General features: G+C 42.6%; 1 protein-coding gene across 1 annotated transcript; it reads right to left on the minus strand.

Annotated features, from left to right (window-relative positions):
* Window positions 1-17,527: 17,527 nt before the first annotated feature.
* On the minus strand, window positions 17,528-17,857 carry LOC123324571 (late cornified envelope protein 2A-like). The gene has a single exon (XM_044914351.1). It carries the CDS (start codon window positions 17,855-17,857, stop codon window positions 17,528-17,530), a length of 330 nt encoding a protein of 109 aa, XP_044770286.1.
* Between the last annotated feature and the right edge of the window lie 388 nt (window positions 17,858-18,245).

Genomic DNA, 18,245 nt, shown 5'->3' on the forward strand with positions numbered 1-18,245 from the left:
CCCTGCTCCAAACACTCCACCTGATGCTTAGAAAGCCGTATCTTTCATCTGTGTTCTGAGGATGGGGTGACTCCGTCTCCCTAAAAATCCCCCTCACACCAAAGACTTCCTGAGGGTTACCAGAGTGGGACAGAAAGCTGTATCATCCCCTCCCTGCCATAGAAGCCTGCTTCTGTTCACTGAAGATGTGCAGGATTCTCAAATCAGGTGGCTCCTGAAGGATACCTGTCAGACGACCTCCTTGGCTACAAATCCAGGGCCTTGGCTGCCTTGGACGCTAGGTGTCAGGCTCTCAGCCTCAGCTCTTTACATCTGCAGATCCACTTCAGTCAGCTCATGTGTGTAAGCCATATCCCACTGAGCCAGGAGTGGCTGACACCTCCACCCACTGAAAACAGTAACTTTCAAAGTGACAAGCTGTGTGCTGCCCCAGCCCAAGCTCTCAGCACCTCAACTTTCGGAACCAGCAGAGCCTCATCTTGAGGTTTCTCTGTGGGAAAGAGCCCCTGGCATATGCCTGAGGAGTCTGTCACTATGCTCCTTGCTGCTGTCTGAGGGACAGACTGTGATCACTTGTCTTTGGGGTCCACCATGTTGTGAATCTCCTGAAGTAGAGCAACAGAAGTGAAAGAAATTTGAGGACGATCACCTAGCTAGGACCCCTGCCACTGGGTCTATACCCTCCACACTCCCAAGTCCTTGGCTGTTTGGCTATAGCATGAACTGGGTCAGCAGCAGGTTCTCACCTGCTCAGGGAAAGTGACTGCTGGGGTGGGGTGTTGGCCTCAATTCATTTGTGACTCTATGCCTGCCAGTCACTTAGGAATTAATTCTGTCGTTCAGGAAGTTTTCTACTTAGTTTTAAGACAATGACGCTGGACCAGGACTCTTAAGGGGTGGGAGTGGGGACAAGTCATGCAGTCTCTCCTTCCAGGTCAAGAGGTGCCAAAAAAAGTTGAGGTGGCAGAGATCTGCCCTGTTGATGCCCTGACTTGCTTGGGAGGGAAAAGGAAGGAGAGAGGCAGAGCAAGGGAGACATACAGAAAATGAACACAGAACAGAGACATCAGCATAAAAATGGGGGAAAAGAGGGGAGTAAAGGGCCATAGGAGTTTTGCTCTCTGCCTCCTTTGCAGCCTTAGAAGCTGTTTGGTGGAAAACCTGTGTGTGCTTGGGCACTTGCAGCGGTGGTGGGGTGTGCACCAGTGCAGGGAGCCTGGTATCCTCATGTCTCCCTGTTGTTTGGGGCCAAACCTAAATCCAGGCTCTGAGAGGTAGAAAGGGAGGAGGGAGTGCCTTTCTCATTTTCTGTCGCTTTTCTCTGTCTGTGACAGTTTTTGCCCCCTTTATGACTTCTCTCTGCCTCTCTGTCTCTCTATATCACTGCTTTTCACTCTCTCTCTCTTTCTCTTGTCTTCTGTGTCTATGGTTTACCTTTCTCCTCCTGAAGGGCAGTGTTCCTGAATTGACAGTTTGGAGCCTCCTGTCTGTCTGGAAGGCCAGATCCTCAGGCTCCATCCTTCCAAGTCCAGCCTGGGCTATGATACAGAAACAATTCTCATCTGGGTCACCAGAGGGCACCCAGAGCTCTAGTCCAGGGGCTCACCTAGGAGCTCCCACAGACATCCCCTCTGAGCACATCCCCTATGGACAGCCCCGGGGAACAGGTCCTGAAAGGGGGAAGGTTGCCGTGTCACGGATGGGGAGGAGGTGGGGAATCAGTCTTCTGCGCTGCGGCACTGCGAGGGAAATGACAATTGCCTCAGGTCCCTGCCTCCTGAACTCGTGCTACTACCTTCGTTGTCTTGTTGCCTGGAGAATGGCAAGGTTGGCTTCTCTTTGACCCACCAGCCCAGCCTCATCTCCAGCCACTGCCCCCTCTATGCTCATCAGACTGGCTCAGAGCAGATCCCTGCTAAATTCTGTTCACCTCTGTCTGGACCTTTGCATGTACTCTTTCTGTGGCCTAGAAGAGCCATCCCCAGACCCCCACCCCCTCACTACATGTGAATCTCAACTTCAACATTGCTCCCTGTAGGAAAACTTCCCTAGCCCGTAGGGTCGGTGCCCCCGATGTAACCTCCTGGAGGTCCCTGCGCTTCTCATTACATTCTTACACAATTGTGATTTCCCTAATTGTCTAACTTCTCTAGTCTGTTGGCTTCCTGAACACAGACATCCTCACCTCCTCCCTGCCACCGTTCTCGGCATTTAGCACAATGTATTACATTATATGAGCTTCAACAAGTGAGAAATGACAAGAAGAGAGGACCCAAAAGACAAACTTTCTCCGGGTTACCTGGTCTGGCTACTTCAGTTTCTTCTCAATTTATGATGGCCATGCTTGGCTTCCCAGGAAAATGGTCTTCCCTGGACTGGTTCCAGCGGATATGACCTCCCCTCAGCAGCCTAGTGAGTCCATGATTGTAAGAAGCCAAATGGTTTCTCTTCCCTCCCAGCACCCAGATTCTGAGGTTCTAAGCCTCTGTGACACTGCCATTTTCCTCTCCCTAAGATTCTGTGACTATGACTGACCCAACAGCACTCCCTGCTGGCAGGACCTCTTGACTTCTCTTGTTTCTTTTCTCTCCTGAAGGACGAAGAGAGGTCTATAGTTAATCTACAATCATTCAATCACCTAAAACAGAAGCCCAAAGCTCATATTTGCATGAACTGTCTACTCTCTACCAGGCTCTGTCCTAAACGTGAAGTGTATAAGCTCAATAGAATATGGTTCACATGCCCAAAGCTCTTCCAATTTAGTATAGGGACAATAAACAGCGTCAATCCGCTATCATGAGAATGATGTAAGGGTAAGCCCCAGGTGCCCCAGGTGCCACAGAACACATGGGGCCAGGTTTGGGATCAGGAATGCTTTCTGGAAGGAGTATGTTTAGTGAGATTTAGCTGGCATTGAAGATAGGAAGTGGGACATGGAGGTGTGTGTGAAAGGGTGTTCCTTCAAACAACACGGACCAGGTGTGGGGGAAGCACAGTGTGAGGGGACAGAGTGGGGAGAAAGAAGAAGAGGTCCAGTAAGCTACAGAATCAGGTAGAGGCTGTATTGATGAGGGCCTTGTACACCATGAGAAAGAGTTTGGACTTTGTCCTGAGGGTAATGGGAGCCATCAAGGGGTTTTTAAACGGGAGAATCAGGAGCCCTTCGGGGACAAGGACCCTGTTTTATTCATTTTGATATTCCCACTGTTTAGCTCAGCACAAACATACACACACACACACACACACACACCTCCTAGGGCCCTTTGTCCTGGCTGGGACACTTCCTCAGGGTCTCTTCTTGACTAGCACCCTCACCTCCTCCAGGTCTTCGCTTGTATGTCACCTTCTAAATGATGCATTATACCCCAATCTTCCCATTTAAAATTACAGTCTGCCATCCTTTCACACCAATCACCTTTACTTGGTTCTATTTTCTTTTCCTCGGGAGCACTTTTCACATACATGCAATATACCATACATACAATGTACTATGCATATGATACAATCTTTTATTGTGTTTTTGACTATTGTCTTTCTTTTCTCACTAAAATTAGTCATCCCCAAAAGGGTAAAGTTGGTTTTTTCTACTGACACCTTTCACACTCTTGTAGTCTAGTTCATGGCACTAAGAAACTTTTAAACCCCCAAACAATATTAATTGAATGTATAATATATAAATGATGATAGTTCCAAATGTGATATCCTTCCACAGATAGATCCAAATCTGTGGATCATGATTTGTCTGCCCTAGCTCCAACTTGTGAAGTTAAGGAACTCTTTTTTATGTCTATTCTCAAAGTATCTTCCCAACTAGCTAAATTTGGTGGTGAAGAAAACTGAGGCCAATTGTCAGAAACTAACAGGGCAAACAGTAATGGAGCAAATCTTCATGGTGCCTCACTCCCAGGTTTCAGTCGCCGAGGCCTTGCTTCCTGAAGGTCTTCTTTGATAGTATTCATTATTCTCATCTAATCACTTGGTTCTAAACCCAAAAGGTCAAAAGGATACACAGCACAATTTCCCCTGTTATTCCAGTTCCTTCAGCCAACAGTGATCAGTTTCTCAAATATACTTTCAGGGATATCTTATGTGCAACAAAGGCACACATATATATCTTTGCCTCTTTTAACAAAATAAGAGAAACTCGACATTGTTTGTTTATTTTTTTACAACATATGTTGAGGATCATTCCATTTCAGTATATAAAGAATTTCTTTGTTTGTTGCTCAGCCTGAAAAATAATCTAGAGACACATGGGAGTTCCCAGTCTGGGCTCTTGTAAAGGATGCTGGAGTGAAGGTTTAAGTGTATGTCATTTCTCAGAGAGTATGGGAGAGGGCATATAGTTCTCTGAGGGCAATTGCTGGCTCAAAGGATAAAGCTGAGAGATATTGTCAAATTTTCTTCTATGAAAGTTTTACCAATTTACATAGCTCCTCTCAGTGTATAAAACTGCATATTTCCCCACTAACTTATCAACACAATGTTTTATTAAATTCACTGTTGTCTTCCAATTGGATAGGTTAAAAATGGCATCTCAGAGTAGTTTTGAGTTTTTCTTAATAAGTCAACTTGATTTTCTATTATTAGGTTTAGGATGCACAGTATTTCTTTTTCTGGAAACTGCCTGGTCATTCAGTTTACCTGATATTTAATTGGATTATTGATCATTCTATTATTGATATGTGGTGTTCATACTATTATACTACTATGTAGTATTCATTCCAAAATTGGGCTGTGATATCTAAAATTTCTTCTACTGTGTGTTTTGACTTTTGACTCTGTTAGATTTCAACCACATGGATAACGTTAATTTTTATGTAAACCGTTTTTAAATTTTTTATATAGTTTTTGATTGTTGTGTTATAATTATAACACTGATCCCCACTTTGAAATTATAGATGAATATTCTGAGAGTATCTTTTTTTTTATGTTAGTGACCATACAATACATCATTAATTTTTGATGTGGTGATCCACAATCCATTGTTTTCTTATAACACCCAGTGCTCCATACAGTACCTACCCTCCTTAATACCCATCACCAGGCTAACCCATCACCCCACCCCCTCCCCGCTAAAACCCTCAAATTCTTTCTCAGAGTCCATAGTCTCTCATGGTTCATCTCCCCCTCCGATTTCCCCCCTTCACTTTTCCCTTCCTACTATTTTTTTTAACATATAATGTATTTCTTTTTCTTTTCTTTTCTTTTATTATGTTATGTTAGTCACCATACAATACATCACCAGTTTTCAATGCAATGATCCACGATTTTGTTTTTGGACAACACCCAGTGTTCCATGCAGTACGTGCCCTCCTTAATACCATTACCGAGCTAACCCACCCCCCCCACCCCCTCCCCTCTAAAACCCTCAGTTTGTTTCTCAGAGTCCATGGTCTCTCATGGTTCGTCTCCTGCTCCGATTTCTCCCCCTTCATTTTTCCCTTCCTTTTCCTAATGTCCTCCATGCTATTCCTTATGTTCCACAAATAATTGAAATCATATGATAATTGACTTTCTCTGCTTGACTTATTTCACTTAGCATAATCTCCTCCAGTTCCATCCATGTTGACGTAAAAGTTTCCCAGAGTTTCTTAAAAAATGGTTTTTAGTGTTTTGGCCCTTTAAGAACTAGTATAAAATAAGAGGCTTTTTTTTAATGGCTACCTAGTTGTGGCAGCATCATTTATTGACTAGTTGATCTTCTCTTCATAGATTTGAGGATGTGTTTCTCATGTATTATATAACTCCCTCTATAGATTTGGCTCCCGCTTTGAACTTCCATGTGTTCTATTGACCTGTGTCTGTGTATGGTTCGGTGCCACACCAACTAGATAACAGCTCTATACTACATTATAATATCTGGTAGAGCATCTCCCTACAAATCAGCCTTATTTTTTAGAATTTTCCTGGACATTTTCCTGTTTATTATGCAACTGTGTGTATATTATTTTAAAGTAGTTCTATTGAACAATAGCATGCATACATTAAGAATATAGCTCAGCTAATTTTCACAAAGTAAACACATCTGCATGAACTCCACCCAGTCAAGAAATAAAGCTTATTCCCTACACAGATTCTGCATCACACAATTCTAGAAACCAAATTAGCAAGGATAGAGCTGGCAAAGGATGAAATATAGCTGGCTGGTGGAGTGGAGAGGCTCTGCAGTCAAGTTTTCTCCTGGTTATGTTGCTATGGACAGACTTCCACAAAGGGGAGCATGTTATCTGCTTGTTGGGTTCACAGGCTCCCATGAAGGATGGGCCAGTTGTCCCAGCATCCCAGTATCTGTCTTTTCTTTGTCCACCAAGCTGAATATCATTCATCTCAGTTACTTCTGGGGGCCCCAAAAGGCTAAGCCTAACCAATTTGTCATAGTCCCCTCCCGTAGGCCTTAGGCTTGGGGAATATGTGTTTTCCAGGGAGCGAAACTTTCAGGGTAAGGATTCAATCCTCTCCCTCTCCAGAGTTTGTGTCTCTGCTAAAGGACATTTGGATTCCTTATGGGCAATTGCCACATTTGCAATCTTGTATAAAGACTGAATTGAAACACAGTAAGCTGTTTTCTTGGTGTAGAACTATAAGCAAAAACAAATGTGCTTGCTATGCAAAAAAAAGCTTTTAGGCAAGTCCCCTGGCTGCCCTTTCCACCCATCCTGATTACTGTCCCTAAGCCAAGCATACATTCTGGAGCCACCCAGGAACCGTTTAGTGAATTCTTTGCCTCTGGGGTCAGTGGCACCAAGATCAGAACAGGTTCAGGGCCATTTCTGTTCCACAATATCCTGAACAGTCCACCAACAATATGCATCATCTTGTTGTGGTGTGTAGCAGGCCAGGATGGTATGATCAGGGATACCTCCTGAGTCCCACTATGTGAATGGAAGCAAAATTAAAGCTGCAGCCTTTAACTCAAGCCCTTATCTGTCCCTTGCTGGGACCTGGAAAGACCTCCTCTCTATCACGATTCTGCTTTTCAGGAAGTTGAAGTATCACATCCTTTTCACAACCCCACTCTGACATCTTGGGTCTAAACTGCAATTAGAAAAACTATTCCTTAAGGTAACTGTGGTTGTCCCTTTCCTCCTCACCCCAGTTAACCTCATCAACAGCAAGAGATCAGGAGGCCCTTCAGGGTTGTGACATAGAATAAGAATGCCCACGGGTGCCTGGGAGGCTCAGTCAGTTAAGCACCTGCCTTTAGCTCAGGTCATGATCCCAGTGTCCTGGGATCGAGTCCTGCATTGGGCTCCCTGCTCAACAGTGAGTGTGCTTCTCCCTCTGTCTCTGCTCTTGCTCTCACTCTCTCTCAAATAAATAAATAAAATCTTAAAAAAAAAAAAGAATAAGAATGCCCAAGTAATTTGTGGCCATACATAGCTATGTCCAAGTCTAGTTTAAGCTTGGCTTTCCTACTCCTGGTGGAAGATTCAGCCATCCTTACAATCTTGAAACATGAACGGTATTTCCTCTTTAGTTGGTTTACTATCATGAATTCCAATTATTTTTCCCAGTGAACAATCCTTCCAGGACAGTGACGTAGTACATTTGTCAGAGGAATAGAAGTCTCTGTGGCACTATGAGTGCGTATGTGTTGTGTGAGTGTATGTATGAGTGTGCGAGTGAGCCTGAGTGTGTGTGAGTGTGGGTGTGTGTGTCTGTGAGAGAGAGAGAAAACGTGCACACCAGTACGCCAGTTATCCATTTATTACCTTTCAGCTCCAAAGGCACCCTTTAGTATAAGCTCTGTGATAAACAATGCAGTTCCCTTGAGCACATCTTTGAAGTGAGCAGATGGCATCTCCATGGAAGGCGCTGGAAAAGTTTCTTGCAGTTTCTCCCTCAGGGGAGACCCAGAAAGGTCCAGGTGAGTGCGAGGACATCTGATGACACCTGTTCCTGCCACAGTCCCAGATTGGGATTCCTCTGCCACTTAGCAGCTTTGACGTGAGGCTAACCTTTTCACAGCCCTCTCAACCTTGAAAACAAAGTTCCCACAGTGCTTGAACACCCACAGCACCTATGTGAGGGTGGGGAAGGGGTTGTCCACACAGCTGGTGCTCCTTCACCAGTCTCTCTGTTGCTGATTGCTCTGAAGGCCTTCTGCCCCATGGTGGCCCATGTTCCCATCTCACACACAGGCCACTCTGGGTTCCTGATGTCCCCCTCCCCATCTTGCCTTGTGCCTGGGAAGGTAGCCTATGTGCCCAGAAACTTCAGACCAGCTCCGGTTTGGTTAAACCAGAGAACTCTGCTGGTTGATTCTGAACCACTCCTTTCTGATCACATGGTGCCCTTCTAGGTTTGTCCTTCTGTGGGTACTCTCCCTCAGCCTTTTCCTTGGAGGTACCTTTTCTCTTATTATTGTTAATAATTCTTATATTGAACCTCCCTTGTTTAACCTACTGGTTGGTTTCTTTCTCCTGATTGCACCCACTGCTACAGTCAAATAGCCTGGACTCAAAGCTTACTTCTATAATTTACCAGCTCTGTAACTTGGAACAAATTGCTTAACCTCAGATTTCTACACTGTAAAATGAAGACAGCACTCTTTTATAGAGTTTTATAGAACGTGTCAAGCTCCTAGCAGAATGTTGACACAGAGCTAGCAAGCATTGCTAGATATGGCCACTTAAGGGGACAGAAACACCTAAAGACAGAAAAGAAAAAGGTCAGATAAGGAAAATAAGACATAAAAATAACAGATAGAACAAAAGGCGAGGAGAAATGTCAACATACATACATCAAGCAAAATGCAAAAGAGATCAGTAGCCAATGTCCTCTACTTTTTTGAAAATAACATTTTATACAGTACTTTACCATTTAGAAAAATTTCCAAATATATTATCTCATTTAATCTTTAAACTAAACCAACCTAGTATGTGCTGTTTCCATTTTCAAACATCTAAGATGAGGCTCAGAGACATGGTCAATGTCACACTGCTGGCTTGTAAATGGATCTGCCCCCAGAGACTGTGGTCTTTCCGGCACTGCCCTCTTGTGGTCTAGTATGTACCAACACCTGATTCTTCAGGCACCACACGACCTATTGGCTTGGATGGGGGACTTGCAGGGGTTTCTGCTCTGGTCATTGCTGCTGTGTTTCCACTTACAGCAACTCCAAAGAAGACTACACAACACTGAAGGGTGTCCAACATGACTCAAAGGGGAAATATTTCTAATTATTATCCCATCTTGTAAAGTTTTATTTTTTGTTCTGCTTTATGTTGTACTTAAAATTAGTACATTAATATGTGCATAGAATTTATTAACAAATCAACACTCATGTGTTGTTTACTGATGGAGTTTTGATGAATGTTGCTCTAGAGCTACACTTCCCCAAATTATCTGAGCATGGCATATGTAATATTTTAACTTAATAATGGAAGAATGCATTTAATTTTGTTCAAGAAAAACACATAATGCCTTCTTGCATTAAAGTAGAGAAAAAAACAAAGGTCCCACAAATTTATTTTCTCAGTAACACATCAAAGGGGAAATACTTGTGTAGTAAAATGCCCAATATTTAATAACCTTGAATAGTATCTCAGGTATATGCTGATACTGTAAAATAAGATAAATAGCAATAATGGGTCTTCCCATCCTTTAGACAATATACATCAAGGCAGAGATTAACCAGAAATTCTACATGTGCATTAGTGTCCAGGTTAAAGGTCATGTACTCCCAGGTCAGATAATCTGTCGGTGACTTCCTGGCTTTCTCTGATTAGGAATGATATTTTCTTAAATTTAGATTGCATAATAAGAATAAAAATAACATAAATGTCATTAATATTACAAAGATACTTATTTATAATATTTGCAAAGAAAAATGTTACTTGCAAATTTTAAAAATAGAATCCTTATGACATAGCATGGAATCTCTAATATTCTTTGGAAGCTTTCAAATATTTTAACAACTGCAACCATTTTTCAAATAAAATCTTACATTGGAGCCACTACATATAAAACAGACAAGAGTTTATCTATTCATTTAAGTTTTTTTCACATTCAAATTTGCATCAGTTAATCAATTAAAAGAAATTGGGCTATTTTGAAAAACACACAAAAAATTAATTAATGGATTGCAGATGACAGTGGCAACCTTTTTTTTTTTTTTTTTTTAAAAATTTTTTTTTTTTTTTTTTTGAAAGAGTTAATTAAAAATAGAGGGAATGAGGGGGAAGAGGGTCAGAGGGAGAAGCAGACTCCCTGCTGAGCGGGGGCCCGATGTGGGACTCGATCCCGGGACTCCAGGATCATGACCTGAGCCGAAGGCAGTCGCTTAACCAACTGAGCCACCCAGGTGCCCGACAGTGGCAACCTTATTATTGGTTTTAGCATCCATTCCATTTCTGGATTTTTTTCTGGTTGGACAGGATTGGTAAAATCATAATTACTGCTTTGCAAATGGTAACCAGGGCCTCTGCTCAGAGTTGTGCAGACTGTGTACTGTTCAACCCCAGGTGTGCCAGGGAAGCCCACCTATCAGCTAGCACCAACAGTTGTTGGGGTTTGTTTGTTTCTTTGTTTTGTTTTCAACAGCTCCATTTTCAATTTTAGCCTATTTTTCTTTTTTTTTTTTTAAGATTTTATTTATTTATTTTAGAGCAAGTGTGTGACTGGGGAGTGGGGAGGGACAGAGGGTGAGCAAGAGAGAGAATCTTAAGCAGACACTGCTCAGCTCAGAGCCCATCTCAGGGCTCAATCTCACGACCCTGAGACCATGACCTGAGCCGTAACCAAGAGTCCAAGGCTTAACTGACTGAGCCACCCAGGTGCCCCTCAGCCTATTTTTTCTATTAAACTAATCCAAACATTTGAAAAAAGAGTCATAGAGGGTTTGGGGACTGTCAGTAGCAATATCCAAGACCTGCTCACATTCTTTAACTGGAAAGTGTAAAGTCAAAAGAATACTAAATGTAGTATGTCAGACAATGTAAATAAATGCTGTTGAGTGGAGGATTCTATTGTATGACATGGTGTGATGTGATGCACTGCAGTATGATAGAACACTTGCATTTATAGAATACTGTGAGATAATCCTCAATGCTGTTTTTAACTTGTTAAGAATCCTTGGTCCTTAGTTCTTAGTCCTTGAAAGAAATTCAGTGGCCACCAGCAGGAAAGGTGGCAGAGGGGGCAAAGGGCAGGCAGGGGAAGGGTGGCAGCGGGAGCAGTGGGCAGGCAGGTTCTTCTCCCCAGCACTGATGGCCTTCTACTCCACTCTGCCTGGAGGACTCTTGGCACCGACCCCATCACTCTCCCTGCCCACGTGTCTCAGACTCCTCCCTTCTTCACAGGTCACACATTCCCTAATGGGACCCAATAAGCCCCACAGCCCTACCTGGGATGGCTGTCTTCTTCCCATCCACACACATTACACTCACTGGGGCTAGGAGTGGGTCAGATGTCCCTGACACCACTCCCTGCTGTCCCCCCACAAACCACAGAGTGGTTACGTGAAAACACACAGCCATACCGAATTGATTTCACTTCAGTTTCATGAACATGATCATGAGGGTACCTGACAACCTCACTGCAGGTCTCAAGTCCATCTACTCCTCACTGCCCTGGACAACTCAGCCCACATCCCAGCTCTCCTCAAACTCCTGGCACTCCTTTCCTGTCCTCCCTTTCAACAGATGAACATTCTTTCTGTTTCATTGAGAAAACAAAAGCAATCAGAAGAGAATATCCCCATGCTCTTTTCTGCTAACCTACTTGCATTTGTACCTGCATGATACTCCTGTTTTCCTTCCTGCTACCGTGCAGGAACTGCCCACTGCTCCAGTCTGTGGCCTGTCCCTCCACAGGTGCCCTGGATCCCACCCCTCTCATTTACCCAAGAGTATTCTGCAGGCAATCATCTCCTCTCATATACTGGATCATTTCCATCAGCTTGTAAAAATATTGGATAAATATATATGTATATAAAATATCTGTCTCTGTCTCTGTCTCTCCCTTGATCTCACTTCCACTTCAAGTCAACACTCTGTTTCCTGTTTTCTGTACCATAAATTTCATCAGAACTCTTGTTTCCGATTCTTCTTTCAACCCAGCCACCCAGCTTACATCCCCACCACGTCCTCCAAATGCCCTTGTCCAGGTCCTGCTGATCTCCCTGCTGCCAGATACAATGGGTGGGGCTGGCACCAGCAGCAGCATCTGGCTGGAGTGGGCACTAACTCTTTCTGGAAGTACTTCTTCTGCGTGACTGTGTGGCCTCTGCTTTCTCCTGGCTCCCACCCTCCTCACTGACCACTGCACCTAGATTTCCCTTGATGGTCACTTCTCCTGTCCCAGATTTCTAGGTATTGGAGCAACCCAGGGCCCAGTCATTAAAGATCTCCTCTTCATTCTCCAGGTGTTACCATCCTGTCTTAACTATAAGATGATGATCCCCAAATTTCTCTTTCCAGACTAATTTATCCAAGTGTGCCTCTTCCCTCAAAACAAACAAACCCACAGAATCCATTTCTCCTAAAGTCTTCCTCATCTCTTAAAAAGTAACTCCATCCTAAAACAAAACCAAAAAAAGTAACTCCATCCTTCCCACTGACCAGATGAAACAATCCCTGACTCCTCTTTTTCATATATGCCCATATCTATTTAGCAGTGAATCCCGTTGGTTTGATCCTCAAAATATATCCAGAATCTGAAAATTTTTCATTACTTCCAGCACAAATACTCTGTCCACACCACTATTTGCTCTTGCCTTGATTAGTGAGGTGGCCTCCTACATGGGCAACCTGATCTGCCCTTAATCTCTACAGTTTATTCTCAACAGAACAGCCAAAATTATGCTTTTAAGGCATAAGTCAGGTAATGGTACACCTCCACTCCAAACCTTCTGATGCATGCCCATTCCACTTATTATAAAAGCCAAAATCCTGTGAACTCATCATAAACTGAATGAAAGTTATTTTTATGATGCTACTTCTACCCAGGCACCCACTCCCTCCCTCCATCTAGCATCTAACATCTAGTGTCTACTCATGGTTCTTGCTGCTTGAAATGCTATTACTCTAGGTATTCACGCGACTCACTTCTGCACTTCCTGAAAAGAAGACTTTATTACACAGGCATTCCTTGACCATCCTGTATAAACTGGCAGGCCTCCCCCAGCATTCTACATGCCCCCAACCTTCCTTGTACATGCCCTCAACCTACATGCCCTCTGTACCACTTGGTAACATCTAATATATTATGTGGTTAACCAGTGTACAGCTGTTGCCTGCTTCTGCCTCTAGAGTCTGGGCTCCCTGGTAGCAGAGACTACTTCCTTTCTGTTTATAGCTATATCCTCAACCCCTAGACTAATGCCTACCACACAGTATGTGCTTAATAAATATTCATTTAATGAATCACTAAAATTCACTGTTAAAAAAGCTGAATTTACTTTTTTCTATGTTGAAACAAAAGCTTTCATTTCACTAAGAGTACACTTATCTTGATGAGCACTGTGTAATATATGGAAGTGTTGAATCATGATATTTTATACTTGAAGCTAATGTAACACTGTCTGTTAACACTGGAATTAAAATTTGAAAAAAAAAAAAACCCACTTCCATTTCATTGTTTGTACCTGATTTTCTGTTTTAAACATAGCGGCATTGCAATACTGTATGTGTTGAGCTTTTTCAGTTTCTTGAGCTAATCAGGAAAATTTGGCAACTGATACAACTATGATATGTTCATAAGAATTTTGACAACCGTAATGATGTTTATAAACAAACAAAATGATCATTTCCTATTGCATTTGAAATATTTACTCCAGGATGTTGTACCTGTATTGGCAATGATCTGTGGTATAAAAAAGTAAATGCAATTTATTCTCATTTCATACAAATACTATTGGAAATTTGGCAAGTTAAAGCAAATTTTTATGAATGATTGCCAGATCTTGTTTTACAATATGTCAGCATTTTATTAAATCCCTTTATTTTTCATGCAACACACAATTACTACAACATATATTAGCAAGAGTATTTATACAAAGCACATACAATTTTCCTGCCTTTGCTTTTGCAGTATCAGTATGAACATTACATTTTCCCTATGTATTTAACAATGTGTTAAAAATCTGATCTCGGGTGGCTGGGTGGCTCAGTTGTTAAGCATCTGCCTTCGGCTCAGGTCATGACCTCAGGGTCCTGGGATCGAGCCCCGCATCGGGCTCCCTGCTCCGCGGGAAGCCTGCTTCTCCCTCTCCCACTCCCCCTGCTTGTGTTCCCTCTCTCGCTGTGTCTCTCTGTCAAATAAATAAATAAAATCTTTAAAAAAAAATCTGATCTCAATATGTAAAGTTGTTTTCTTCTGTTGAGTATGTGTCAATCGTCTTTATACCTACTTGCCTAAATGTACTGTAGCAAAATAAACAAAATGGAAAGATTCTCAACAGCTATACTCCTGTCGAGCTTTGTTGTAAATATCTCATGATCTTAACCTTTAGGATAATTCATAAAGTATGGCTGATATCATACTGGAATCTTTCCTAACTTCTTTATGAGTAAGTGATCCAACTGTATTTCTAAATCAGTCAGTCATAAAATATCCTTCTTACAGTGTCAATTGCATGTGATTTTTAACAAGCTATTCTGTAGAGGTACATGTTTTTCTCTCATGTAAAATGTGGAAACCCACTTTCAACACAATATAAATGTATTTTCATTGCCAGATTTAAATTTATCTGTACTTTTAAAATTAACATTAGCTATTTCAAGTAAATGTATGTTATACTTTATAGCAAAATTATAATTGTCAGGAAGTAACTGGCATAAACTATCTTGTGAAATTTCACTGCATAAAACATGTTAGACATTTAACCTATTCCTAATCACTGTGAAAGGTGCATCCTGATGATAAGAAACATAATTATAATGTACTACTTTAGGGTAAATTAAGGTCAAATTTTAGGCCCGTGGCATTAATTTTATACACTATAATTAATACGGTTATTGCTAGTTGAAAATCACCTAGTACCAGTACTATATAACTTGTCCTATTTTAAGTCTGAACATTGTGTTGGGTACAGCAGTAATTATTCCTTTAAATTTTTCTCTGTTTAATCAGTGATCAATTTGTAATATTATTTTATCTTTATGTAAAATAAGCATTTATAAATGTAGAGTCAGATAAGAAAACTTATACAGTGCTAAGATTAGCTTTAGCATTATATTATTATATATGACATGTGAATTGTTTACTAGCTATTAAAATAATTTACCATGAGACACCTATGCACCCAGACTTAACTTGGTATCACATTTAATGCAATGAGTGGTAGTACAATTTTGTGTGAGTAAAATTGTGTGTAACTGGGCGCCTGGGTGGCTCAGTTGGTTGAGCGACTGCCTTCGGCTCAGGTCATGAGCCTGGAGTCCCGGGATCGAGTCCCGCATCGGGCTCCCTGCTCAGCAGGGAGTCTGCTTCTCCCTCTGACCCTCCCCTGTCTCATGTGCTCTCTCTCTCTCTCATTCTCTCTCTCAAATAAATAAATAAAATCTTTAAAAAAAAATTGTGTGTAACTAAATACAGTATATAAAAGATGGTGGTGGATCCAACACAGAGATACACTCTTTTTAATTTTTAAGAGGGTTAATCAATCACATTCCTTTCTTCTCCAAACTCTGAATCATTGAGAGAGACATTGGTGTAAGACAGAGGGTTGGTAAAACATTGAAGAATGTAACTTGTGTTATGGTCAAAATGGAAGCCATAATTTTTATTTCAGAGTCTAAGCTTTGGGGGCCTGGATTGGGATAGAACTTGGTCCACAAAGACACTCCCCCAGCCACCAAGAGCGAGCACAGCATAAAAGTGCACACACAATGGTAAAGCTCTCGCCATCTCACCTGTCAGATCACTCACTCTTCTTCCAGAGGTAAGGAGTGAGTTTAAGATAGAGGATGTTATTTCAAACAATAAAGCTAGAATGTTGGAAACAAATATTTTCCCTTAAATGAATAAATATGACTAAGACCTTAAATGCACACTAATTTGTTACAACATTTTTACTCTACTTTGACATCTGCTGGTTATGCTAATGACCCAGATTGCCTGGAGAGCCAAAGTGTTAACCATTTATCACTGGTTATTTAACACTTCTAAGTAAGCATGCTGAATATTATTACAGCATTTGAAATAAATAAATACACACACACAGTTTCCCACTCAAAGACATTTAAAAATCTCTGAAATACCTCTCTGGATGCCTACTGTTGCCTTTGTCAGAGGTTGAAAACTACTGATCAAGCAATTTTATTCCTCGGACTGAGGGTTGATTGGGATGTAAAAGCAGGTGATCAGGTCTACCTTCATGCTAAAACCCAAAGCTCTCAGTGACCTGGATGCCCATGGCCAACCATGAGTTCTAATAATTTATTTTGATGCAAGAGGATGGCCAGAAGAGGCAACCCTCAATCTCTCTTCTGCTACAGCACACTTAGCAGATGGCATTCACGTGTGAGACTCACTCTACCACATGAGCCCAGTTGTTTACATAGCTGTGGCTTGCGTTGATCTAAGGTATGGATTATGTGTGCCTTCTGGGGTACTGACCATAGTTCCATCCTTTGTCTCCCACTGGCCCCAAGGCACCAGTGTCTCCATTCTGTGGCTAAGAACCCTAATCCTGGAGGATGGACACAAGCATTGCTGTTGCATATGGCCCATGTTGGGTTAGAAAGAACAGTTCTTTAAGAACTTGCCCCCAAGCGCATGCCATTTGTCCCACTGAATACAAGGAGAAAAGAAACCACAAACAGTAGACAACAAAAGTTGATCGAGAGAATTGTGCTAACTGGGCCACTGAGTAGACTCTAGCTCCTGCATGAAGAGAAGTAGTGAGGGACTCAGTCTTGTGGATATGCTCAAGGAGAGTATTTGTTGTAGCTTTTTGAACTAAGATCTAAAAATGACAAGTACCCCTGTGTCATTTTTTCTTAAGCATGGGCTTCCCTCAAGTCAGAAGAGTCTGGAGGCTAAATTCTGGGGCTGGGGAGCACAGTGTCCTTAATGGGTAGGAAGAAACCTCACAGATGGTGGCAGCAGCAGTGGTGGAACAAGGTAGCTGGTGTTTTTGGAGCACCACATTACTCCCCTCCAGATCTTTCCTCTCAGATGGCTCAGCTCTGGGACCTCCCTTGGTGGGAACTTCCCATCTGGCTGGCTCATTGTGGGATCTACTTGAAGAATCCAGGTTAATGGGAGCTCCCCCAAGCTGAGGATGGGGGCATCAACAAACACCAAAGAGCTCAGAGTGCAGGAAAGACAAGCTTTATTTTTGCATGTTGACAAGGCTCTGGAAAGCAGAGTTTTCTGTAGCATTCAGATCTCCTTGATGTAGGCCCAAAGCCAAGGCCAAGAGGTCTGAGGTTCTCAGCAAAAAGAGGAGTCCATTAAGTACATATCTAGGCAGCTTAGTTCAGGAGGAGAAGGGAGAACAGGGTGAGAGTGAGGAAAGTCGTCAACTCCAGCCTCGTCCTTGGCTATGGATCTTTGGCTCCTCAAAATCTGCAGGTCAGCTGCAGCCCCCAAATCCATGGCAACAACTGGAACACCCAGAGGACTCCCTCTCCCAGCAGTTGGAAGGCGGGGGCTGGCCTATACAGACTCCTGGAAACCCGTGACACCCCAGAGAGCAGCAGCCTCCAAAGCCAGTGATACAGCAACTGGGGACACAGCAGGAGGGGGCAGGCGGGGGGCAGGGAGCTGGGCAGGGAGCTGGGCAAGGAGCCGTGGCCTGTGGGGCCTGTGGGGCCTGCAGGACCTGAGGCAGCCACTTGGGTGGACACTTGGGGAGGCACTTGGCTGGGAGCTGGCACTTCTGCTGGTTTTGCTGGCAGGACATATTAGAGAAAGTTCAGTTACTCTAAAAAGCAATGCAGATATTTTGAAAGTTCAGTGACTATAAACTTTATTTGTATAACTATTTTTCTCCAGAGTCTGAAGTTCTACAACTGATTCTAATGCTCCAGGACCCATATCTTTACGGTGGAGAAGTCCACTTTCCTGGCATAGGAGAAATCAGGCAGGGTAACGCCTTCTCCTACCTGTCCTGGTTCTCCCAAGACTCCTGACTTCCAAGGCAGCAAGTTGGGTAGTTTGCAAAGTCTTAAATTATTTTTATGATGTACTCTAATTTATGCATTCTAGAAACCACATGGTTAGCCTGAGTCCATGGTTACACCACCTGTCTTTTTCACCTCCTTTTTTTTTTTTTTTTTCCTTTCTTACAT

Source organism: Neomonachus schauinslandi, chromosome 4, assembly GCF_002201575.2.
Source record: "Neomonachus schauinslandi chromosome 4, ASM220157v2, whole genome shotgun sequence".
NCBI classification, from domain to species: Eukaryota; Metazoa; Chordata; class Mammalia; order Carnivora; family Phocidae; genus Neomonachus; species Neomonachus schauinslandi.